The sequence below is a fragment of the Micrasema longulum genome, unplaced genomic scaffold (genome assembly GCF_059751315.1).
Source record: "Micrasema longulum isolate JH-2025_06_02 unplaced genomic scaffold, ASM5975131v1 h1tg001562l, whole genome shotgun sequence".
NCBI classification, from domain to species: Eukaryota; Metazoa; Arthropoda; class Insecta; order Trichoptera; family Brachycentridae; genus Micrasema; species Micrasema longulum.
The window spans coordinates 92,291-120,214 of record NW_028278745.1 but is presented as its reverse complement, the minus strand read 5'-3'; the positions used below and the strand labels follow the sequence as shown (position 1 = coordinate 120,214).

General features: G+C 31.6%; 1 protein-coding gene across 1 annotated transcript; it reads right to left on the bottom strand.

Annotated features, from left to right (window-relative positions):
* Positions 1-283: 283 nt before the first annotated feature.
* LOC148274878 (retinol dehydrogenase 13-like) lies at positions 284-27,924 on the bottom strand. Its single transcript, XM_088236494.1, has 6 exons — positions 27,676-27,924; positions 21,759-21,889; positions 17,530-17,728; positions 13,458-13,643; positions 4,986-5,095; positions 284-478 (listed from the first exon to the last, which is right to left on the bottom strand). The coding sequence occupies exons 1-6, from the start codon at positions 27,812-27,814 to the stop codon at positions 284-286; spliced, it is 960 nt and encodes a 319-aa protein (XP_088092620.1). The 5' UTR covers positions 27,815-27,924.

Below are 27,924 nucleotides of genomic sequence, written 5' to 3'. Positions count from 1 at the left end.
TTAATATTTATCATGTTTATTAAATCCGATTTCAAATTGGAGAGTTTATTGTCTATTAATGACGTAAATACATCTATGTCTATGCTTTGATTTTTTTCTGAGGTAAAATCTTCCATTGCCGATAAACTCTGTGGTGTCTGTGGTCGGCTTTGTGTTTGTGTTTGTGGTCGCCCGCGGCTGTCAGATTCGTTTTTACGTTTTCGTCGAATGATATTTCGTTTATCTTGCTATCCTGTATACTACAGATATATTTTTTCTGTTGATTTATCAATTAAATTATGATTCAGTAATGTCTCTCATTATTTTGTAGATTAACGATTTCTTCGCTGAGTTCCCAGAGTCTGTAAGCAACTTTCTTGTCTTTGGAGATACTGGAAGTAGGGTATGGTTTGCACTCACTGAAAAACTTGCCAGTCACATTAGCCACAGAATTTGATACGCACAGGAAGATATTTGTTTGCGCCCCTTTACTAGGACTCTGAAAAAATACAATGAAAACATCAGTTACATTTTTTGTTTATTGATACTTTTCGATAATAAATACTTTTTTATTATTTCATCGTCATTCCTTTTCCGCACCGAATATTTTTTTCAATTCAATTTAATTCATCTATTTAAAATAATACATACATTACAAGCTAAAATTTTAGCCGAACATACTCGTATTATAAAAAGACAAAAAATACATAAAGAGACTCTTGTCAAAATAGTAGGAGAATCCTGCTTCGGAAAACCCCTTCGGATACATGGAACAGATCAACATCCAGAGCGATGTTGTTCAGCATAGCGGTAGCCCTTCTTACAGCACTGGCGCCTCCTGACCGAAAACATTGGCAGTACATTTTTTTACATGTTGTCAACTTGTATATTATTAAGTTCAATAATATGATAGGTCTGACGTGATAAACGAGCAGTAGTATGACAGCCCGCGCATCGGAACTAGAAACCCTAAATGCGCCCTACATAATACGCACATTATAGTTAACTAAATTTGTACTAATATCATGTCATTACGCATGTTCAAAGTGACATTTCAAACGAACTTCAAATCTGCGCATGCGTCGGCAATGCCCGGAATATGTTTATTATCTTCTCCCTCTAACGCACAATTCATCGGTATGAAGCATTGTATGTCTCGCTCAAATGACGATTTTAGGAAATATAATATAGTTCTTACAAATTCAGGGTAAAAGATTATGCTAAACAGAATATGCACTGGGACGATTGCGCATGCGTAGACAAGATGAGAAAATCGTCCGCTAGAGTCGATTTCGCTAGATCTTTTGGCGCTAGTATTGAATATTACGACGTTTACGTGTATAATATTGCAACGAATCCCTGTTTCTTTCTACCTACTTAGGACATATTTTTACTATCAATAAAATTACTAACTTATTTACACTATTTTTTACTTGGCAGTGCACTGCACTTATGCACATACTAAGCAACCGACTCTGGTATGCAGTATCTAGTATCAGTATATAATATATTTGAATTTTCCGTACGAAAAATTACCGTTTGTAACCACTTTTTTGTTCTCGCGGGGGATTTGTTTGTGTAACATAGTATGTATGTAGATATCTTTATTTATACCTTATATACAAACATACTACGCATTACAGTACACGTATGTACTTTCATACGTAAAGTGATTATTTTGGTATTTAGAATATCTTAAATTTTAATAAAAGCATCGTAACTCAAAATTACATTAAATGTAAGTAAATAATAATTACTGTACATAACTACTATTATTTTTGTATGATTAATAATGATCAATACTAATTAGGTGATTAATAATAATTGTATATTTTCTACAACGTTTTGAGTATGTCCAAATGTTTGCAGACAGGCTGGATTTCCTCCCCAGGGAGTGTTTTTAGATCTAAATTTGTTGCAACAGAGAGGGAAAACATTTTTGAGATTGAAATGTGGAAGAGTTGAGGAAATGTGGATGTTTAAACATGGGCTGAATGGTGAATGTTACACAGTGTGTAAAGTGGCCACACGAAAAAGCCAATAATATGTCATAAGCCCAGTAAATGGCTAGACTTTTATATTCCCTTCTCAAAAATGTTTTCCCTCTCTGTTGCAACAAATAAGGATTGAATAATTTATTTATTTACTATAATAGCATTTACATAAAATTTTACATTTATTCAAAATTGATTGACTGTCTAAATAGGGGGTTGTTTACCGTTCTAAGAAATTCAAAATATAAAAAAATGATAATTCATAAGAAAAGCTAAAAAACAAAGAAAAAATAAAGTAAAGAACTTAGTAATATACATAATAAAAAAGTAGTAAAAAACATAGTAAAAAGAAAACAGTTAAAATGAAGTAAAATACCTAGTGAAAAAAACATAGTAGAGAACATAGTATTTAAAAAAATAAAAATTATAATAATTGTTTTTTTTTTCACCACGACAGGTCAGAAGGCCTAATTACATTGGTGATTTACATCATGGAACACCCAGGCTTGAGAAAAATCACATTTTATTTTTTTGTGTTCACACCGGGAACCGAACCCGGAACCTTCCGTGTGTGAGTCAAGCGTCTTGACCACTACACCACGGAGGCCGCCTAGTAAAATGCATACCTAGTAAAAAACGTAGTAAAAAACATAGTAAAAAGAGTTTTAAAAAAACATTAAAAAAGTATGGTAATACACGTACTAAAAAAAAGACGTAAATAACATAGTAAAACACAATGAAAAATATAGTTATGGGAAAACAGTCCAAAATATAGTTAAATCCGAAGTAACGAAAAACAGTAAGAAACGTAGTAAAATACGTAGTAAAAAACATAGAAAAAAAATATGTAAAAGACGTATTGAAAAACATAGTAAATTGAAAGCTTTAAAAAATGTATTCAAATACGTAGGAAAAAAAACATAGTAAAAAACGTAGTAAAAGATGCTTTAAAAAACATAATAAAAAGAAAACAATAAAATGTACTAAAATACATGGTGAAAAAACATAATAAAAAACGTAATAAATCACATTAAAAAACAAAGCAAAAAAGAGAACAATAAAAAGCAAATTCAAATGCGTAATAAAATACATAAACATATACAATCATAGCAAAAGCGTAGTAAAAGACGTATTAAAATCATAATAAAACCGGTAAAAATAGAAAAATCGATGCGTGGTATTGTACAATTATTAACTAATATTCAATTAAATGTTTGACTACAAAGTTAATGCTTTAAATATTAATTATACAATATAACATTATTTAAATAAAAAATTATGTTAACTAAATGTATTAACACATTTTCAAACAATCAAACCCGTGAAACAATCTCAGCCATATCAATACTTTTTTTTTATTTACGCGCAACAACTCTCCCCTTTATTTTGTATTATAATTCCAAAAATACCTATTACACACATATTTTGATTTCACTGCACAATTTATTAATTACTTTGCGATTTAAATGCTGGCGATGTTTGCTCTTCCATATCGACGTTTTTTATTGTTTTACACATAGAATTAAGAATAGTCCAGAAGGAGCGTAGAATCATATTTGAATACATCGGACTGTGTTCAATAATTCCCCCACTCCGCCTCACTTTCGCCGCGTGCATTCGTGAGGTCGCCGGATAATGTTGCATGATGGGAAAAAAATACATAACACAAATGTAAGGTAAAAAAAGTAATCTGTTAATTTCACTAAAATTTTATTGTGCACGCGGAAATATTGATTGACACAACAGAGTAGATAAGTAAAGGGTCATTTAATAAGAGTAATTGAATTAATGAACTTTGAACGTAAAATATAAAACGGATATTTTTATATCATGTTAAATAATATTTGTTTTTTTAAAGATAATGTCGTTCAAATGTCCCCCACGGCGTTGTTTAATCTGAGGTCTAATTTTCATTATTCTTTCATTAGATGAGCAAAGTAGGGTAAAAAATTTACTACCCTGGCAACACTAACGAAATTTCTATTTTGTTTTTTCGACAATCTGACAGATAAATAATTCAACTTTTAAGTAATGCATTTGTTATATACACATTAATTTGCAAATAACAGATGAAATGTGATTGCATCCTGTTTCTTTAAGATTCTAGCAGTATTTCTAACATTTAAAAGGAAACAACACGAATTAGTTGAATTCGAATCAGGAGTTGCGTACTGAGCGACGCCTTCAAAGAAACTAATTGGTCAAAACGTAAACCTACTCATTTATAAGAAGTTGAGTCGCCTTCTGTTTGATGTGCGTATGCGGTTTCTGGACTATTCTTAATTCTATGGTTTTACATTTAAATATTCTTTCGTAGTCATTTTATTGGTAGAATTTTTTTTTATGAGTCGCGCGAAAGGCCAGGCGGTAAGGTCAAATTTGTTTAGTCTTACCGCGCGACCATACCAAGGTGGGTTATTTGCCGGTCGCTTGCTAGGCCCGAGAAACCGGCGGTGACGAGCGATTAGAAATGTATGGTAAAATCGCTCGCTTTTAGGCCTCGAACATCAATTTGTCGCGCCCGCCACAGGCCTCGTACTATGGCCATGTGTGGCGTTTTTCATACGTTTTCGTGTGTTTGAAATTGACGCGCCCGCTGTCGCCACCGCCTTAGGCCCGCAGCTAGGACGCGGCCTAAGACAGCTAAGAGAAGATTGGAATTTTTTTTCGGGTGGGTCGGAACACAGTCAACTTTGGAAACCTATGATAGGTTCTAGATTCTAGACTATTCAAATTCATAGATCTTGGCTTAAAGGGGGAGATTTAGCAAAATGAGAACACTCGCTCTTCACGCAGTAGCCAGGCTCTTTAAAGACCTGAGTTTGGATGGCGAGAACTATTTTACGGAAATCCGTCACAAACCAATTGTGTGAATATTACAAATTTTGAAATTCTTCTTTCTTCAGCTCATTTTTTTACTGCTTGTATAAAATGGAAGCATCTAGTGCTGTGTTTGTGACAACATGTTGCTGCGTCCGTCGTCTTATTTCTACGTTAACTACGTATACATACCCTGCCATAAACCCAGGCGCCGAACGTAAACATGCGTTGCTTTATGATGTGTGCATATCTTACGATGGAAGATTGAACGTATCCAGGGTGAAGGCTATTAACGGTTACTCCTGGAAACAAATAAATACATATCATTACTCCTCATCAAGGGACGATAACAATCGAAAAATATGGAAGCCATATCTTCACTATGACGGTATGGTTGAAGACAATCCTCTCGAGCGAAATTACACTATAGAACCTGTAACTCACAAATAACTATCGACGTGCTAAAAAGCGACGCGTTAAAAATTTCTTACCATGGTTGTTTATCGTATTCTCGATCACAATGGAATCCGTGAACACCTAATATTAAATGTTAAAATATTAACGTTTCACGACGTATAATCCTGCTGCGCGATCACATATTTGAATTTCACCGGAGTAAATATGTAAAATATTCCAAAACTTAAATTTTTACTTATTTACTTCATATTTATCACGCTATTTATTGCATTTAGACGGCGGCGGCTTTTGGCCAGCCAAATGTCAAGAAAAGCAGTCGCCATTGTAATTGTAAGTTAATTTTCACTTTTTTGTATTAGATACTCCTTACTATTTTGCAAATGCAATAGGTAGTATTATTTTTTATTGTAAACGCCCATTTTTGGCCAATGAACTGTATTTATTTACGAGGAAAACAAAAAACAAACATACACTAGCCGTTGACTTAGAGATTACACACGCGTTGACTTATGACTGCGATAACTTAAGCATGTTCATTATTGTTCATTGTGATCGCTCAAATTCTTAGCACATTTTTAAGCACTTTGATAGTTATTTGTGATTGAGCTACTGGGGTGATATTCCGAACGTTCTCGCGTCCGTAGAAAAAGTTTTTATCTCGCGTGTTTTCATTAGAAATACGCGAGATAAAAGTGTTTTCTAAGGCCGCGAGAGCGGTTCAGAATAGTAACGCCGGGAGTATAATATCTTGTGTCATGTATTGTATGTTTTATTAATAATTTAAATTAAAATAATCCTTTTTTTTAAATACCACTTTAAACAAATACTTAGATTTTATTATCAAAAATATTTTAAATACCAATAATAATTTAAAATAAGATTAAATTGTGTAGTAGTGAAAATAAATAAGACAAAAATATTTTAATAATATTTTAAAACAAATATGTGTATCAAATTATAATAAATAAAATTTAAAAAACCACAATAGTTTAAAACTAAATAAAAGTATCCATTATAATTCAGAACAAAATATTGTGTTATCAAACAATAATTAACAAAATATTTTTTTTCTCCAATATCAACAGTAATTTTAAACAAAATTGAGTCATAAAATATGATTGTTTAAATAAAAAAAAACATAAACCTACACAAAAAATAACACGAAAAATGAGAAAATAAGTATATTCTTAAGAGTCCTCAGCACGCGTAACCCCAGTGAGGTCACATTGTTTTTAGTATTTTTTTTTATTATTAATAAATAAAACTAATTAATACAAATATTCTATAAAATAAGATAAATTGAAAACCATTTATTTTTTTATTTCACAGTTTCAAAATGTACAGAGTTTCTTTTTTTCAGGTCCCGACTAGCTAGGGAATTCCTGTGTTTAGGAAGGACCTTCTTTTTTACATGCGTTTTTTTTTATTTCATTAAATGATGCTTAATGAATTCAAAGAATAATAATAACGTCGAAAAAAATCAATATTAATATAAATAAGAAAATATAACATTAGCAGTTAAAAAACTGGACATATTTATTATAAACTAGATAACACACCAATAATAATAAAAATTGAAGCATAGAGACAAATCATAAAATATGGCATTTGTAATTAAAAAATTAATCAGCAATATAAATTGAAAATAAACCGATAATAATAAAAAATTGAAGAAAAAATCGGGTTGTGGTCCTGTGGCTAGTGTCTCAGACTCACGGACCAATGGTCCGTGGTTAGAATTCCACTCTACTCCAACTTTATTTCCATTTTCTAATTGTGAGTTATTTACAACTTGTTGAAAATTGCCATAAAAAAGAAATCTTTGGGTTAATCATAAGAACGCAAATATTTCTTTTTTTATTAAAAAAAAAAAAAATAATAATAATAAATTAGAGAATACACCATTTATAATTAAAAAATTAAACATACGCGCAAATACTAGTAGTAAAAATAAAACAAATGTAAATTAATAAACATAAAAAGTAAAAATAAAATATAAATACAAACAATAAGGAGATATTTGGCAATTAAAATTAATATTTATATGAAATATCTCAACAGTGAATTATGTAGATTCCTTCCTAATAAAATTAAATTGATATTTAAAGCACCAACTTATTTATTATAATAAAATAAATATAATATAAACAACTTTGTTTTACTAATAAAATGTTTTATGTAGTTGGTGCGATCGAATTATTAATATTTAAATTTATTTCAACAGAGAGGGAAAACATTTTTGAGAAGAGAATATGGAAGTCTAGGCATGTACAGGGCTTATGACCTGTCATTGGCTGGTTTAAGTGGCCACTTAACACACTGTGTAACATTCACCATTCTGCCCATGTTTGAACATCCACATTTCCTCAACCCCTCCATCTGTTGACTTTTGTAAAGTAAAAGAGCTGAAACCTTTTATCATGTGTGTGAGATTCATCCGGCTGAACCAAATCATCTACTAGGCAACGCCTGAAAACAATTTTCCAATTTTTATACTTCTTCGTTTACATAATTTCTTGTAAAAGAAGAAGTATATCCCCCTCTGTTGAAATACATTTGAATATGAATTACTCCCTCGGGAGGAAGTCCAGCCAGTCTGCAAGGATTATGACATACTCAAACATTGTTGAATTAATTATTTATTTTTTGAATTATTATTTGTACCGTCAAACGATGCTAACAGACACTACTTTCAATAGGGAAATATCACATACTACGAATACCGATAAAAATATATGAAATAGATTTAGAATAATTAACTGTATTTTCGAAATCAATATGGATATTGTAGAGAAATGTTTTCAAACGTTAACTTAAAAAAGAAATTAAATAAAAATACGTTGCTAGAAAAGCACAACATGTTTGGCCTCGGTAGATGTGACGTCTAGATTCGTGACAATATTCTAACCAAATTTGAATGGGCAGGATCAAATAAACATGAATCGTGACGTATTAGGGATGTGGCCAATGGAATGACTGTTTTTGCGAGAATTCAAAATTACAATATGTTTCTCTTTTGGGTGTGTTGGATTTGTTCCGACGTTTCGGCTACCGTTGCAGGAGCCATCTTCAGGGTAAAGTGAGTGTTTTTAGAAAAAAGTGTGTTGAGTTTAACTAGTAATTACAGTGCACTAATATTAAATGAGGCAATTGAAATACACAGACACCCAAATAACATAAACAAAGACGACGGGCTTAAATTAAACTCAACATGGTTCCCAGCACTACATACTACAAAAATGAATTGAAATGTGCCTATTGCCGACTGCGACACGGTACAAATTACTAGTACTTAAACACACACTTTTTTCTACAAAACATTCAGTTTACCCTGAAGATGGCTCCTGCAATGGTAGCCGAAACGTCGGAACAAATCGAACACACACGGTCTCACCCAAAAAGAAACATATTGATAACAGTGACCGTGAAAACCTTCGCACCTATCAAAATTACAAATTTAAAAATATTTTTTATGCTACTAATATTTGCGATTTTTTTTTACTGGATAGTATTTATAGACCTAACTTTAAAGATGTTTAAAAAACAAAAGATTTCCCTATTATTTTAAAAATATTATTTTATTATATTTATTCATGAATTTTTTTAGGCTGTGCCCGCGTTGAGCCATAATATTTAACAATAAAAAATACACAGTCAATAGAATTAAATTATAATGACAAGTGACGCAATATAACATTATATATGAATAAATTATAGAATTGATTATTTTTAGAATATTATTTTAAGTTGGTTTGATAAACGAAATGTATTGAATCTGAATTTATTAAAACCTGTTTTAATAATAATCTAAATTATGAAAAAAATCCGAAAATTATTGTGTCGGTAGGTCCTTGGGTTTCTCTATTTTTACCGAAATCATTTATCAATCTATAATTTTTTAGGCCATTAAAATTAACGTTTAATAATTTCTTATGTATGAAAGATTAAAAAATATGGTTGATTAAAAAAAACTTATAATTCCTATAGTTTCTGTAAATTAAAAAATATTTTTTTACATATGTATCTATAGGATTCAGGTCTAAAAATATTAAATTATTGTTATAACCTCGGAGTTATCATGGACTGCAAACTTATCTTTAATGAACATATTGATACTATGATTAACAAGTCACTAAAACTTTTGGGTTTTGTTAGCAGGACATCTAGTGACTTTACTAATATGTTCACGGTTAAAACTCTATATTGCTCACTTGTTCGTCCTCTTTTAGAATATGCATCCGTGATCTGGTCTTCCTTCTATGTAGGCCGGATAAATCATATCGAATCGGTCCAACGTCGTTTGCTAAGAAAATAGCATGGATGATTGGCCTCGAGAGGGGAGACTACACTTACAGAGAATTGGAGTCAATGTTAAAAATCTCAAGTCTTCAAAAACGTAGAAATAACATTGACTCCATATTTATGTTTAATTTACTGAATGGCTTAATTGATGTACCATCGTTACTGGAACAAGTGGCATTCAATGTTCCAATCCGCCGGTTGCGAAATAATATAATGTGCTGTTCCTCGATTAGCACAGCACAAACTATGGCTTGCATGCACCAATGTCCCGATTGTGTCGTATTGTAAACTCAAAACAAAATCTGGACTTTTTTTGTGTTTTTAAAAAAAATTAAAAAATCATTAAGATAGGCCAGATCTTGTCTTGAGGTAGTAATTTTTATTTTGTTTGTCCTAGCTTTAATTTTATTTAGTTGTATTTTAGTTTATTAGTGCCTGTAGTTATTATAAGTAATTGTATTTACCATCGCTAGAATGGACTGCATAAGTCCATCAAATAAATAAATAAATAATCTTAAATGTATTCACTTTTTTGATTGTTGTTTAAAGTAAATTTTTTTTGTAATATTTTAATGTATATACCTACTTACATACTGTAAGTTATTTATAAAACAGATTTAAATATATTGTAAAAAGTTTATTGAACTGCTGTTTTACACAAAAAAAATACGACGTAATATTGAAGATTTATAATATATTTTATGTAAATTCTCAATATTACATCGCAAAATATTAAAAAGATAAATTCAAAAACATGAATTATCTTTTTATTTCAACAGTTAAATTCTCATATTTTTACGAGTGTAAATATGAGAAATATCACATATTTCGAATACCGATTAAAATATATGAAATGGATTTAAAAAAATTTATTGTATTTTCAAAATCAATATGGATATTGTGGAAAAATGTTTTCATACATGAATATAAAAAAGAAATTAAAAATATAATTGTTACAATATGGTATTGTTGGATGGGGTGGTGCATATTCCAATATATTCAACCCTATTGAAATAGTACAAAGGTTAATTATTAAAGTAAATTTACAGAAACCCTCAACATTTAATACGGAAAGTCTCGTGGGCATACAAGAGAAATTGACCAAGTGACAAAATCAATAATTTTCAGGAGAGCCATTTTAGTGTTTTTCTAGAGTTCAATTGCTCCTCAAAGATCAGATTTTTCAAGTAGGTGGTTGGTAATTTTACATTATATGAACGGTACTTTCAACTTTAATGTTAAGTATAAACATATTTAAAAACATTATCACTTTTATTTTGAAAAAAAAATTGCAAATCTTAGTCAATTTTACCTGTAAAATTTGTCGTGAAATTTGGCAGATAATCATTTTTGTTTCGTTCATTGAGGAATGTAGGTATTTTATTTTATTTTATTTAACTATAAATAATGTTTTTGTAATGTTTTATTTCAATAATCCATTTTTAAATATTTATAAAGGTTGAGTAAATACAGAAATACAAAATAAATGGAAATGAACAAATAATTAAGAAGTGTTACGTAATAATATAAAGATATTTGTTTATTACTGAACTTTTTATTAAAAAACCGTACCTGTCAAATACAAAACGTTTACTCACTAACTTACTAACTACTAATTACTAACTCTAACTAACTCTTCACTGGTGACATCACCTACAAGTCAAATTGATTAACTGTTACTTGGTCAGTTCTTTGGATCTTAAATTTACTAATAAAAGTGACTATGTGTGTTGGTCAGTGTTACTTGTCAAAAATCTGTGAGCTTCTATCAAATAGTCACATATTTTACAAATTAAATTATTTTTAGAGTGTCGGATCGACTTGGCATTTTTACCAGCCAAGCATTATTCTAATACGATGTCAAAAAGTCAATAATATCAATTTCGTCATTTATACAAATGGTCACTTTTACTTGTATAACCACGGTCTATATAAATTATTTAAAGTTCATACAGTAGACAATATTTATAAAATAAATTGCATTATACAAATTTATAAAGAAGAAAAAATAAAAGAATTTGAGATGAATAAGTCACTCAGATACCAAAATAATATTAAAATCCCTAAATTATATATAACATATATATAACATTTACTATATGTATTATAGTAGATATGTATAGAATAAAAAAAAAACATTTACCGTTTATGAAATTTACTTAATTAAAAAAAAAAAAAACGTTCGGTGAAAAACGCGACGTGTTTGGCCTTGGTTGTTGTGACGTCAAGATTCGTGATAATGCTCTAAACAAAATTCAAAGGCCAGGAACAAATAAAAATGAATGGTGACGTATTAGGAGCGTGGCCGAAGAAAACCTGGTTTTTGCGGGAATTAAAAATTACAAATAGAAAAATATTTTTATGCTACTAATAATTAGATTTTTTTTTTTACTGGACAGTAGTAGTACTTATTATTCATATAGTATCCATGCGGCTCGACTGTGGAATCGTCTCCCATCCACCATCGAAGATGTTACTACAGTATTTCTGTTTAACCTTTAAATCACGTCTGAAGAAACATCTCTTTTATCTTCCTTAATCTCTCCCCCTTTTTTCTTTCCTCTTTCCTATATTTTCCCCTTTTCCATTGAGAAATAGTATTGATTTAAGATAATTTATATTCAAATCCAGTTTATTCTATTTTTATATATCTTTAGCTTTTCTTATTTTTGTTTTCTATTGAATATGTTTTGTAACTTGAAATATTTATAAATAAACTTTAATTTTATTGGTCAGTTAAAATAAAATTTAGCCATTTCTCAATAAGCCTATCAGTATACAACTAACATTGTGTACAAAAATTTAAATAAAAAAAATCGCTTCCGCTTATAGACATGCCCTTTCGTTTTATTGCATAAAACAGTAGCGTTCCATTTTTTTGGTTTGGTTTTTCGTTTAACAACACACGTGTAACGGACGGTTTCGGTTTGCGCTTGCAGTTCTCGGCCTGAGTACCTACGGCCTGTTGTATTGCCGTAACTGTAGCCAACTTTTTAATTTATAATCAAATAATGGTTTTTGTACTACGCTGATGGTGAAGGTGGAGGTGTATTTTAGTATTTGCATGTAGGTGTAGCGAGTGTTCTGACGAAGAGACGGGTACGTCTCGAAACCGGTAGACTAAATGAGTTTTCTGTAGTTTTCTCTTCACTAAGCAAATACGGAGAAGTTCCAATAAAGGTCCACAGCCGACATTTCTTCCCTTTCCTAACACTTCTTAGATATACATAGATAGCCAGGAAACAGAATTCACTTTTTGAATATAAACCCTGTACATTAAAAGCTAGGACAAAAATACTGCAATTCCCAATATAAAAAATAAGAAAATGGTTTATAATTAATTTCCTATGACTGTAGATGTTATTAGTTAAATACGACTTTTCAAATCGTATACCTCCTACTGCCGCACTGTATAATTCAATGTTTTTTTTTTTAAATCTGTACAAATGTGTTATTTATTTATTTATATACGGCATTTCTGCCATTTACATATATGTGGTATAAAGAGTGCTTAAAAATATATTTAAAAAAAAAAAATCGAGTATGAAATATTAATATACTCGTATTGTACACATTATTAATTACTTGAAATACATATATATTTTAAAGAAATTATACAATAACAAAATACATTAATCAATCAAATTATAACTATTCCAACCCAATCTTCTAGAGATGATTTGCTCTTTTTGATAAAAATATGTTGGTCACTTTATTTTTTAAGTTAGGCAGAGATAAACTAAATATATCAAAATGTGTTGCATATTCATTCCCGGTATTCTGTAATCTAACAATAGGTGAGTTATATTGAGCTACCGTTCGAGAATTTTGACAATAAAATATTGTAGACATTCTGCTTAATCTAGGTGGTACATAGAATGAAATCAATTCAGTCAATCAATCAAGTTATCTAAATAAAATGAAGTAGAAAGGATTTTTAATTACCTGTTCCTTTTAATCTTGCAGCCAGCTCATTAGTGAAGTAAATGACGGCCAATTTTGAGTTTCCGTATACCAGAAAATCATTCACGGAACTAGATTTATTTAAGTTATGCAAATCTAGATTAGCAACCCAGTGACATAAAGATGATACGTTTACGATTCTGCTCGGCGCTGACATTTTGATCTTATCTGAAAAACAAATGACATAATAAACAAGTGTTTCTTTTTTCTCGTTAGGTTTAAATTTATTTATTTTATTTTATTTTTATTTTATTTAATTGGAAAGCCAGCAGACATTTATACATTTATGAGAATCAATTATACCATAAATACATATCATAAAGTCCAATTAGAGGCTTCCACATAATATTGTTATTGTAAATGTTGTCATATAAAAATTATACATAACATAAAATAACTAATCATACAAAACTTATAATATTACTAGAAATGTAAATGAATATTGGTCACACAGTTGCACATTGCAATAAATAATACAACTATAGTTGACCATACAGTGTTCATTTATTATGTGCCCACATACAGAACTGCACATAACCTGCATAATATAGGCTGCGGATTCAAGGCGCAACATCACAACTTGAATTATTTTTGGAAATTTCACTTTTAAAGGAAGTTAAAGATATGTTATTAATATCAATACAATTTAATTTATGATTACACATATAAACATACTATAGTACGGCCACTTTAATAGGTCACATTTGACATTTGTCGGTTTTAGCTTCACAGTGAGGTAACCTGCTTAAAAATATCGATTTAAGTGAATGAATCGATTCGGACTTCAAACATAATATATGTGAATTGAATTCAGTTGCTATGAAAAAGTACTTATAGGTACTGTAATTTTATTTTAAAAATCATAAGTCGAAGCCCTGTCCCATTTTTATTTTCTTTCGTATTTACGAATTAAACGTTTAAATTTTTAAAGAACAAAATAAGATAAGTACATAATTTAACAAAACTATCCACATTCAATTTTTCTGGGTACATCCCCAGTGTTTAAAAAGAAAAATGGTTCACTGATGCAACATTGTAACGATGTTTAGAACAGAAAACGTTTATTATGCTTAGAATGGTTTATTAGTGAAAGTAAATCATAAAATTACCTTCTTTTGTCATTATTACAATAAATATGTAATCGTAATTGAAAAAAGTTAAGCAATTGTGCAGTTCTAAATTCGAAAAAATAAATAATATTTTATTACCGTCCTTACAAGGTTATATTGTTGAATTTTGATGAAGTGTCAAATGTGACCTATTAAATTGGCCCTACTATAGCTGACCCGACAGACGTTGTCCTGCCCGAACGTTGGCTTGCCTGCTATTAATTACCTCGGAAAAAGAAATTTCATTGATAAGTAGGTACCTTGGTACTTGTTTTTGATTAAATTCCAAAACTTAAATTTTTTAACATTGAAACAATATTGAATTTGAGTAGGTACCGAGGTACTTGTTTATGGTTGAATTCCAAAACATAAAATAAATACTTTTTCAAATATGGCATTCTTTTTGCAAACGTCAAACTCAGGTCTTCTCACCAACAATGGGGTGTACTTATATAGGAGTACGATTTAAATAAATGTTTTGAATTTAGTATTATTTTAGTATTACAAAAATCTAATAAAAAGAAATAAATGGGTAGAAATTATAAAGAATTTAAGAAAAGAATCTGATTGAGATCCACAAAAAACATATGATGTTTGTAAACATAAAAAAACAAACTGTTTTTACACTCAAAAAACAACATCTTTCCGTTTCAACCATGCCGGGAACTGAACCCGAGACCTTTTGAATGGTAGGCAAACGCGCTGTCCATTACACTACGAGGCCGACTATTTGAAATATGAAAGAAAAGTACTTAAATTTGGCATCGAACGCGGAGTAAAAAGTTTCAGCGCTATCTTTTGTTTGGATACGAAAACTTTTGGCAGTAACGGCGCATATTGTGTCCGATCATATTACGGCATTACACACAACAACAACAACAACAAACCATCACGCCGTTTCCCCGTAAGGGTAGGCAGAGAGGATAGAACGCCACATCACTCTATATTTGCATACAGATCTCGCTTCCTCTACATTCATACATCTCATGTACGCACGCCGATTATTCCGACTTTTAACATGTCCATCCTCAAGTATTTTTTGGATTTGGTCATGCCATATCTTTCTCGGTCTTCCTCTATTTCTGCATCCATCAACATTCGCATTATAAATATTCTTAGCCGTTCTTTCGCTGTCCATTTGCTCTACATGTCCAAACCAGCGCAGAGTTACTTTCTTTATTTTGTCGATAATGCCTATCTCAGCCTTACATAATGTGCGGATTTCAACATTTGTGCATCTATCGTACATAGTTTTACCATACATTCGCCTAAGATATCGCATTTCGACAGCATTCAGCCTACTTTCATCCCTGTTTTTCCAACTCCATACTTCGCTTCCATACATCAAGGTCGGGACTAGGACTCCGTTGTGACTTTGCCTCTTGCGACAAACATTTGTTTGCCATGGTTGATTTAAGTGCACCGTTCACTCTCTTCCGGGAACTCACTCACATATCTTTCTCATTTATTCCACCCCTAGTAAACATACTTCCCAGATACACAAATTCTTATACTTGTTTTAGTATAACTCCATTCACAGTGATTTCACATTTATTCATACTTTCATTTCTTTCAAAAACCATCACATTCGATTTATCGACGTTCATCAGCAAATCGCTTCCCTTGCGTATATCGTAGACTTTTGAGACCAAGAATTGCAGTTTCATTGTTAGCAAGAAGCACGAAATCATCAGAATACCAAAGACAATTGACAGTTAAATCACCCATTTTTGCTCCCATTCTTAAGCCTCTCAGTTCTTTCATGCGGTTATCGATATACACGTTGAACAGCCATGGTGACATCACACATCCCTGTTTCACTCCTTTATAAATGTCAAACCACGATGTGTATAATCCATTTACCCTAACACATGCTGTGCTGTCTTTATACAGAAAAGCAATAGCTCGTGTCAGATTTCCGCTCACTCCATACTTTGATAACACCTTCCATAATTTTTCTTTGTCAACTCTATCAAACGCTTTTTGCCGATCGACATTTCTATTGCTGTGCATTTGTCGAAATATATATTATATCGTCTCATATAATCTGTTTTCCATCGATATTCTCCTAAAAACTAGTATCGACATATGTATCAAAATTCGTCATATTTATTTATTTCTTTATTTGACACTTTATGTACAAATACAATATTTATAAACATATAAAGGGCGGGCATTGCCTTAAGGCAATTTCTTCCTACCTACCCAAACCATTCAGTTTGAGAAAATTACATATACATGAACATATCGAATCTTACAATTTTATACAAACATTAAAAACAAAGATTAACAAAATAAAAATATATAAAAAAAAAAATTACACTATACTACGAAGAGTGGAGAGGGGTTGAGAAGGAAAGAAGAAGGATAAAGGAACAATTTAAATAGTGACATTTCAATCTTGACTTAAATGTAAATAAAGAAGGGGCGTCTCTAACATTAGTGGGTAGATTATTTCACAATCGAGCGGATACTACTGTGAAAGAAGAGGCAAGAAAGTTAGAGCTATGACAAGGTATTTTTTCAATTTCAATTTCAATTTCAATTTATTTATTTTAAAAGGGTTCTCTCGTTACTAGTACGAAGAGATAGTCCGTGTTGTGAAAGATGTTGGATGAGCTCTCTCAGATAAACAGGCGAAGTGGGATTATTTAAAATATTGTAAAGAAGTGATAGAATGTGAATATTTCTTCTATGCCTGATCAGTATCATGGCTCAGTAGCCAGTGTAGTTGCGTGCGATATTCGGTTATGTGGTCGAATTTTCGAAGATCAAAGATATAACGAATACAAATATTCATACCGACGTAGATAGAAATAGTAGACAAGATAAGTACACCATCTCGATATGTACCGATGAAGACAGCGTTTTTTAACGCTGCACTGGTGCGAATAAGGGTTTGGAGACGAAGCTGATGTTTTTGTTAAAATTTGAATAGTACCTACCAAGTAAAATGTTGGTTAAAAGAAATGGCCCAAAGTAGTTTGTCTGCATGGTAACTTCAATCCCATCATCGGTAATTCTTGTTGGCATGCCAGCAACACCGGCATTGTTCAGAAGAATGTCGATTCGTTTTTCTTCTTCTAAAATTTCATAGGCACATTTTCTGATACTTGCTAGTGATTCCAAGTCTATGTGCTTCACCTGAAAATTACCACAAATTTTTTTATATCGCTGATTAGTTAATTAATTTTGGTCTTAGGAAATATGACCACATTTCTGATTATAGTAGGCAGCTGAAATGGCTCAAAACTAGACAGCGGAGAGACTACTACTCCCTCTTACTTCTGTTCAATGTACTTCATAGTCCCAACGCTCTGTGTGAAAAATTTCAACGCTTATCTTAACGCTTATCTGATGGGTATTAAGCGTTGAGATAAGCTTATCGCTTATCTCAACGCTTAATACCCATCCACAATTCCTCTTTCCTCTCTAACTCATAGTGTCCATGCGGCTCGACTGTGGAATCATCTCCCATCCACCATCAAAGATGTTACTTCATTATCTCTGTTTAAATCACGTCTGAAGAAACATCTTCTTTCTCTTCCTTAATCTCTCCTTTCCCTTTTCCTCTTTTTTTCTTTTTCCTATTAAGTAATAGTTTTGATTTAAGGTAATTTATAAACAAATACGTTTATTTCTATTTTTATATATCTTTTGCTTTTAATCTTCATTTTCTATTTAATATGTTCTGTGACTTAAATTATAAAAAAAAATATATATTTTATTGGTTGGTTGGAAGAAATGGCCATTTGGCAATAAGCTCGCCAATGCACAAATAACATTATGTGCAAAAAGTTCAATAAAGATATAAAATATATAATTGATAGTTAATTACATTTGTTCATTTATAATTTGGTGGGATTATTTGATAAAACTGTTAATCTATGTTAATTTTGCGGGAAAAGAAAGACGCGGTATTCGAAGATGGAGTCTTTTTCGGATACTGTTTCGGATTGTCGGCGAACGCAGAACACGGAGCTTTCACAGACGTCTCTTGCGTTTGGCAGTTAAATTATGAGCGGGTAAGAGCATAATATCTCTGTAGGAATGCGGGCAAACGAATCGAAGAGGCATGCGGATGCGGACAGACGAATTATGAGAAGAAAGAAAAACGAGATTGTTATTCTTGGTTGCTATGGGTATCATGCGCTGTCCGTCCATAGATTGGATGAACAATTAATTATCTTTTTATTAACTACAAAAAAATAATTAGTTTTGTGTTAATCGTAGCGATCTGAGATGTTCATTAATTAATAACTTCTAACAATTTGCAATAATCTCACACACGACCTTTTGCCTGCGCAGTTATGTGCTAACTGAAGTAAAATTCACTGCGCTCCGTCTAATTCTGAAATAAGGAACCGCACAACACTCTTTCCTCTATCGTTCTCGCTCAAACTTTAATGCTTTTTTTTCATCTATTGATATATTTAACATGCTCCTTAATTTATTTAAATATTAATTAAGATTTATTCTTTCTGGCTGCAATACGCTTCCACTTGCTATTTAATGGTGCTCACGCTAACACATCTGAACACTTTCTCCCACAAAAATACACACAAACACACCTTTACACTTACTCTCATGCAAAACACACAAACACACCCTTTTGTTGTACCACTTTGCTGGTCTGTCGTTAAACCGTATCTTTTTATGTTATTATATCATTGTTGACTGTTTGTTTCTGTAAAATAAATCAATTAAGTCTGTTAGCTCCTGTGAGGCGGTCGCCCAGGACTGAATTCACAAACCCGCGCATGCGCAAATTGAGATCTTCAGTTGCACTGTGGAAACAGTTCTAATAAACTAATCCATGTTTATTTTTCATATGTTGTGACACGATGATATAATATTAAACTATGAAATATAACTCTTTTATGCTTACATTTTGACATAAATTAGCTTTTTAGTTTATTTTCAATTGGAGTTACTGTGTTAGTAGTAGGCAAATATTTAAGCTGTGTGCATAGTACCAAATTACTGCTTTCCTAATCGAAAACCTCATCGCAGGCCCCTGATGGATATGGATAATCGTCCTCATAACAGTCTAAGCTACCCATAGCCATAACGACGAGGAGAATAAATAAACATTTTTGAAAAGTTATAAAATCACATGACAGGATCTAGGATAGGTGGAACCTTTGTCAACTGACGGTCCATTGAGCAACAGAGTACTCGATCCCATCAACCACTCGTGCAACCAACGCTGGTGACAATTTAAAAAAAAATCTATTGAGTTAAATTTTTCAGCTGTTTGAAAGTAAAATAGGCATGCTGATTTCAAAACTGCACTTAGTTTTCTTCTATCACGTCAATTTGTTTCTCTCCAGTTTATCTTAATATGATCACCGTCCCATGGAACGAGGCTGGATCATAGAAAGCACCATTGCCACATTGGTCAAGATTTATTTTTCTGCTGTTTTAAAGTAAAATGAGCATGCTGATTTCAAAACATTAGTTGGTTTTCTTCTTCTCGTATGAAGATTTTTGTTTATCTAAAGCTTATATTAATGTCACCACTCTACATAGGATCGAGCCTAGACCATAGAAAGCACTTTTACTATCCTATTTTTTTAATTTATTTAGTCAATTGAATGGATTGGGTTGTGGTCCTGTGGCTAGTGTCTCGGACTCACGGACCAAAGGTCTGTGGTTCGAATCCCACTTTACCCCAACTTGATTCCATTTTCTAATAGTGAGCTATTTACAACTCGTTGAAAATGGCCCTCAAAATTAAATATTTGGGTAAATCATAAGAACGCAAATATTTCTTTTTTTAAAAAACAAAAAAAAAAAAAAAAAACAATTATTTTTGTGCATACAAGGGCGGGCATATTGCCTTAAGGCAATTTCTTCCTACCTACCCGAACCGTTCAGTTTGAGAAAATTACAATCACACATATTCTAGATTATATGTAATAAAAAATCATATAATTTTACACAAAATTTTAAACAAAAATTAACATAAAATCTACACTAAACTATGAAGAAAAAAAGGGATGGAAAGGAGGAGAAAAGAATAACTGAAACATTTAGATAGTAATATTTCAATATTGATTTAAATGTAAATAGGGAAGGGGCGTCTCTAACATCAGTAGGTAGATTATGCCACAGTCGAGCAGCAACTACTATGAAAGAGGAGTCAAAAAAATTAGAGCGATGAATGGGTATTAAAACAGTTTTGTATTTTTTTTTCTTACTAAAACAAGCCAGGAGGCCAAATTACAGTGGTGAATTAAAGCACAGAAAACCCAGGCTTGATAAAAATCACAAAAACGGTACTTTCTCGTTACTAGAACGGGTAGATAGCAGATAGTCCGTGTTGTGATAGAGGTTGGAAGAGCTCTCTCAGATAAACAGGCGAAGTGGGTTTATTCACGATATTATGAAGAAGTGGTTGTGAATGTTTCTTCTATGCCTGATAGTGAGCCAGTGTAGTTGCGTGCGGTATTCGGTAATCTTATTGGCTGAAGTAAACCTACCTTGACCGTGGAGGGGGGATTGAGACCATAAGGGGGACCAGATATGGCACAGAAAGAATAATGTTTTTTATCATCTGCACTGCAGAACCTTCATCTGTATTTTTTGTGTTATTCTTATTTTATTTTGTTGTATTATTTTATATTTTTGGTTCAATCAATTTTAAAACGGTCATTGGATACAGGTTTAGTTATTTTATGAGATATGTAATTAATAATATTGTAAAACTGATCCCTCAGGCGAATGTGCGGAAAAACAATGTATGATAGGTGCCCTAATGTCGAAATTAGAACAGAATGCAAGGCTGAGTCTTAACTTAATGCTTAATGCTTACATTATCGACAAAATTAAGAAAGGTCTTTTGCGATGGTTCGGTCATGTGGAGCGAATGAATGATGAAAGAACGGCTAAAAAGATTTATGATGCGAATGTGTCTGGTTGTAGAAGTCGAGGTAGGCCGATAAAGACATGGCATGATCAAGTACAACAAATTCTTGAAAGTGGTCATGTGAAAAGTCTACGTGCGTGCATGAGAAGATGTATGAATGTGAAGGAAGCAAAGGAAGTGTGCCAGGACAGAGTGGTGTGGCGTTCTATCCTCTCTGCCTACCCCTCCGGGGAAATGGCGTGATGGTTAGTTAGTTAGTTAGTTAGTAAAGCTGTATGCTTGTTTTGAAAAAAAATAACTTACAGTAACATTATCACTTCCCGTCTCTACAAATATGGATTTTTTTATTCTTTCTCCCTTTTCCACATCTTTACACAGCATAACCACCCTGGCTCCCCTTCTTACTAAATCCTTGGCTGTTTCACTCCCGATTCCTACAATTATCAGGGGGATTACTTTTTGTAGTTAATTGTGAATATAGGATATTGTATTTAGAAAGGCTGAAAATAACTTAAACTTAGTAAAAAAATGGTTAGACTCAAATTACCTGGCACTAAATCACTCTAAAACAAAATACATAACATTTAAAAATAATAATAAAACTATATAAAATCCAAATATTTCCTTAATTATTCACAGCTGTAATTACAATAACCAAATTCCAAATATTAAATGTATTTGTAAATCGTTGGACAGAGTAGATTCAATTAAATATTTAGGCATTTGTATAGATGGGAATTTAAGATGGACTAATCAAATCGAACATATTAAAAATAATTTACTTTTTTAAAACTACAAGAAATATAGCCTACAAGAACTTGTAAAAATATATTACGCAATAACTCAATTAGTTTTGGAATATAAAATAATTGAATGGGGATGTGCAAATGACACACTGATCAAACAAATAACAATTGCCCAAAAAGCTTTCATAAAAAATATTTTAAGAGTCCCTATCAGAACTAGCTCCCTCGGTATATTCGAAAATGTAAATGTAAGTCCATAAAACAACTTTATGTAAAAGCTCTGTTACTATACGCACATAAACATTATTCTCTATTTTCCGTTACAAATACAAGTGTTACTAAATGCTCCACCCTAATGCTGCAAAAAAATAAATTAATACAACCTTCGGTCAAAGAGGATTGGCCTACTCCTCGGTTAAAGTGTACAATCTACTTTCATTATCCATAAAGACAATTAGTAAGTACTCTCAATATAAAATTGTTATCATGAAATGGATAGTGGAGGTGAGTTGCGCACGGATCGATGAGTGGTTCAAACAAATAGGTAAAATGTGTGTACTATTTATAAAATTTGTTCTGTTGGTCTGTATAAATTGGTTATGTTTGTTATGATTATTTTAGTGTATATTGTTTTTTATGTTAATGATAATTAGGTTGATTAGATTAATTATGTATTTTTATTATTATTATCACGTTGACTTTGTTAAATAACTAATTTAAAGCATGTTTCACATTTTGTAAAATGTTTCCCTCGCCACATTATTCTGTATTAAAAATAGAATACAAACAATTTAAAAGTATAAATAAATATATGAATAAAATATGATGACGTTCGGTGGTCTTTTTACATTTTTTTACTTATTGACAGACTATCAAACTAGGCGAAAATGTAAAAGATTTTTTTTATGTATCCAATATGAGTGCTAGGTTTTTTTTTTTTTTTTTTAAAATAATGAGTTATAGTATATTCACCGAGACTGGGCCGCTTTACACGTGCGCTTTACGAGCCTTGGGTGGGTATTCTATTATTTTTTAAATAAATTGAGGTGTCAGTCCGATATACTGTATTTTGTGGACAATAAGAAGCATTAGACCATGAGACGTACCCCAAAATTGAAATATTAGTTTTTAGAAAAAAAATAGGTTTTGGACGATAAGACGCACCCTAATTTTCGGTTGAATTTTCAGATTAAAAAAGTGCGTCTTATGGTCCGAAAAATATTTCATCCTATAATAACTATTTAAATCTATATTATATATTTAATCTGCCAGGAATCGAAACTGGGTCTTCAAGCGCGGTAGGCGAACCCACAAACCGCTACACTATTTACATCCAGTCTTATCTATACTTATCTGCACTCGATTCCCTTTTCCAGGAGTTAACATGTTTTCGATTGGCACCTTAAGCGAAAGAATGATCACCTAATTCCCATGTGACAAAAATAATAAAGTTACGCTGCTATAAAATTACCTATTCGGTGCCTTATGCATCACAGAGTGCAAATAATGAAATAATGATGGTGGTATTATTTTATTTTTATTTTTTATGGAATAATTAATTATTAGTTCTACACTTGTCAATACATTTTATATAGACAGACAGAGTGGTGTGGCGTTCTATCCTCTCTGTCTACTCTTAAGGAGAAACAGTGTGATGGTTTATTTTTTTATTGCGAACTAATAAAGAAGTCCATATTTTACGAAATAAAAGTCTGGAAGAAGATAAGGCGAGATTCAGTTTTACAGATTTCGCCAAGTGTGTAATATCGAAATAAAAATTATTTTAATTACTGGAAATAAATTAATTATAAAACTTTAATTTCCTAATAATCTCTAAGCACTATTTTTCTCATTGTTTTGTAACAACTGCATACCCACGTTTTTGTTGATTGAAAAGTATCATTATTTTATAATATTTACGAAAACCTAATATTTCATAATAAGGCTCTAACAACTAATTTACTATATTTTCATAATAACGTTTCTGCAAAAAATTTGGCAAAGAGAATAAAACGCCGTACCTTAATTTTTTTTTTGTATATTTATGCATATTTTGTATATATACATTTAATATCAAAAATCTGTGACAAACTGTTGATTATGAACGCATTTTTTCATAAAAAATATCATATTTAAAGCTTTATCCGCGCCTGATAGAACATAAGGTGCTAAAAGACTAAATAAATGCAACTAATCGCAACCATTTTCTATAAAGTAAGGCAATCGGCCTCACGCTTCAGGTGCTAGTTTATTAATTATAAAATATTACAGTGTGACACGACCCTTTAAACAATTGTTTTATGTTCACCTTCTCAGGAATCCAACCCGGGGCTTCTATTCAAAGGCGAATAGTTCAAATAAGCGATTATGCACAGCTTAGTTTTGTATTTTATTTTCAATATTAATGTTTTATAATAATATTATGTACGGTAAAATAAAAACACTATCGCTAGCAATTGTATTTAACTCGAAAAATAAATACAAAAATAAATATAAAAATAAATAAGTATCGATAAAGCGTGTGTAATTCGTTCCTAGTAAAATAAGAAACTAGCCAATTACAGAAACTTATTATTCCGTACAAAAAAAGTCGCTTTATTTTATATCTTGAACGTTTAAATATTATTCAAAGCCTTTAATTTTAAAAAAAGACTTTTTTTCCTTTACAAAATACGGTTAACATTATAATCTCCAGTTTTTTCATCCACTTGATTAATGTAGAACGCGGCATCTTTGACGTATCATGAAAAAATATACCCGCATTTAAATTGTTGAGCATTTTCATATTATTTTTATATTTTCGTACTTAAGCAGAAATGAAAAGGTTTTTTTTTTGTGAAACTGAAAGTACTTACTATACTTTTGCATTTCATGCTAATTACTGTTTTAAACGACAGTCGTGCATGCAGTCATCTGAAAAGACAAAGTCGTGGCAAAAAAAGTGATGATATTAATAGGTTTTATCGGTAAAAGTTTTCATGAAAAAATAAGTCATTTGTCATCAGTAGAAGCAGAGTGGTGATGTATCAAACTTGCCATTTTATTTTGCTTAAATAGGGACAAATTAACGAACACTTAGCTAACTGTAGCTTCTTTAAAAAAAAAACACCCCTCGCAGTGGCCTCAATCATGATACACAAAAGCGTTAACCACTACGAGGTGGTTTTTTATGCAGTCGATTTTCTTTTAAAGAATTTGGAAGTAAGAGTAGCCCTAGATATTTATTGTTTTAGAATCTGATTAATGTTTTTATGTATGTATAGAGAACAGTATTTTTTATTTGCCTGGACCAATCACAATAATTAAAATCAAGAGGTGTTGGGTTCGATTTCCGACATGGTTGATATGAAATATTGATTAAAAGGGTGTTTTCACACTAGAATATTTCATAGTCCCTGGACTGGTACCTGAAGCGTAAGACCGATCATCTTACCTTCATGTAACAAAAATGATCAAGGTACGCTGCAATTGGTGTACCAATGTTGTGCCCTATGCACCATTCGGTGAAGAAAGGGAATGATGGTTATGATTAAATTGGCCATCAGATTTTTTTATTTTTTTTATTTATGCATATTTTTTGTCTTACAAACTATAAGTAATAATAAAAATAATGTGACCTCACTGGGGTTACTCGTTCTGAGGACACTTAACAATATATATATTTTTAAAATATTTTTACATTTGAGAATAAATAAAGAAGACGATAATTAACAAAATATTCAGACTGTTTTCAAAACTAGGTATATATGTACATTTATTTTATTTATATTACAAAACGTACAATGAAAATAACAAAAACCTAACATAAGCTATACACTTGTGGAGCAGTTGATTCAATATTGCTTTGGGCGAATGAGATAATCTATTTTACTTCTACCCAGCATTTTTTTATAGCCTTTGTAAACATTTTCTCATTACTAATTGTTTTAATAGATCGTAGAAGTAGGTTATAGATTTTAATTTAAAAATACTCAAATCCCCTTTTCCGAAAGTGGTATTAGTTTGTATTTGTTTAAGTTGTCTTTGTGTTGAGGATCTTGTGATTATATTATTTGTATGTGATGAAGGGGTTGTGTCTTTCGTTTGAGTAAGAGTAGTTTTTGAATCTGTAAGTGAGTATTGTTTTAGCGTATAATTGTTTTGGTGTCATAAGTTGTGATTTGTGGAATATTTTTTTAGTAGATGTCTGTATCGGGACTTGATGTCTGCAGTTCAATCACAAATAACTATCGACGTGCTAATAAACGACGTGGTAACGATTTCTCACCATGGTTGATTATCGTATTCGCGATCACAATGAAACAACCGTGAACGCCCAATAATAAATGTCAAAATATTTACGTTACGCGACGTATAATCCTGCTGCGTAATCACATATTTGAATTTCACCGGCGTAAATAAGGAAAATATTCCTAAACTGCTATTTTAATTAATTTATTTATTTATCATTTATCATGCTATTTATTGTATTTAGCCGGCGGCAAGCCAAATGTTGAGAAAAGGAGCCGCTATAGAAATTGTAATTCAATTGTCACTTTTTTGTATTAGATACTCCTTACTATTTTGCAAATGCAATATATGTAAACGCCGATTTTTTGCCGGTGAACTGTATTTATTTAGGAAAACAAAAAACAAACCGACACGAGCGTTGACTTAGAGATTACACACGCGTTGACTTATGAGTGCGATAACTTAAGCATGTCGTAAACCTGAAAACCTTTTGCCATTTGATATTTTTACGACCAACCCCTTTGAGTGCCATCTGCCACACCGTGATCATTTATACGGTATCAAACTCATGATATTTTGATCTTTGGCTTGACATTTTTATTTTAGCCAAGGGTTATTTATTTGTCGTAGTCTATACCCATTTGCTAATTTATATCTAGAGTCTTCACGTGTTTGATAATTTACCTATCTTAATGCTCTCACCTGCAAGGGGCGGGTGTCCCAAGGGATAATATTATCTGTCGAAGGATTGGCTATTTAGATGCACCTTGCGATGCTCCAATCTGAACCCTTCCTAAATTAACATACCATCATCCCCTCCATTTGCTGAAAATGTACGCTTTATAATGGCATACATTGATTCCAGGAGGACACATTCAAGATTAGATTCCTACTTAGTACGTCGTGACTACGACGAATTATAATTTTAACTAATATTAATTATATGTAACAGTAAAACAACGAGTGTAGTTGGAGACATCATTGTTGTTTTCTGAAAGTAAATCAAATAAAGTAATTTACTATCTTCGACCCTGTTTTATTGGCGACTGGACGGCGATTTAATTACTCTACAAAGTGCTATTCAACATCCCACGGCACATAACAAGCATGTTCATTATTGTTTGTTGTGATCGCTCAAATGCTTAGCATGTTTTTAAGCACATCTATAGTTATTTGTGATTGAGCCACAGGGCAGGTATTGCGAACGAAATTTGAACGCGGTATAGCGCTATTCACGTACTTACCTGAGCTTGCACCTGTAATTACGGCTGTTTTTCCATCAATCCTTTCCTTCCCGTTAAACACTCTCGTAATTAAAATAACATATACTTTAACTAACGCTGCCATAAGCATTAACACTACAAATGGTGTTAAAAAAGTCATTTTTAACTTAAAGATATGGAACAACGCGCAATTTTGGACTGCTCACAAATCAACAATGACAAGTTTACGTTCAGAGAGTACGCTCCTCACTCCGTGTACTTTAAATGAAT

Coding starts and splice junctions, on each gene's coding strand:
- LOC148274878 (XM_088236494.1), bottom strand. CDS start 27,814: ATGACTTTTTTAACACCATTTGTAGTGTTAATGCTTATGGCAGCGTTA. Junction 13,644..17,529: donor TTTAACCAACATTTTACTTG/GTAGGTACTATT, acceptor TTTGTTTTTCAG/ATAAGATCAAAATGTCAGCG. Junction 5,096..13,457: donor TGCAAGATTAAAAGGAACAG/GTAATTAAAAAT, acceptor ATTTGTTTCCAG/GAGTAACCGTTAATAGCCTT.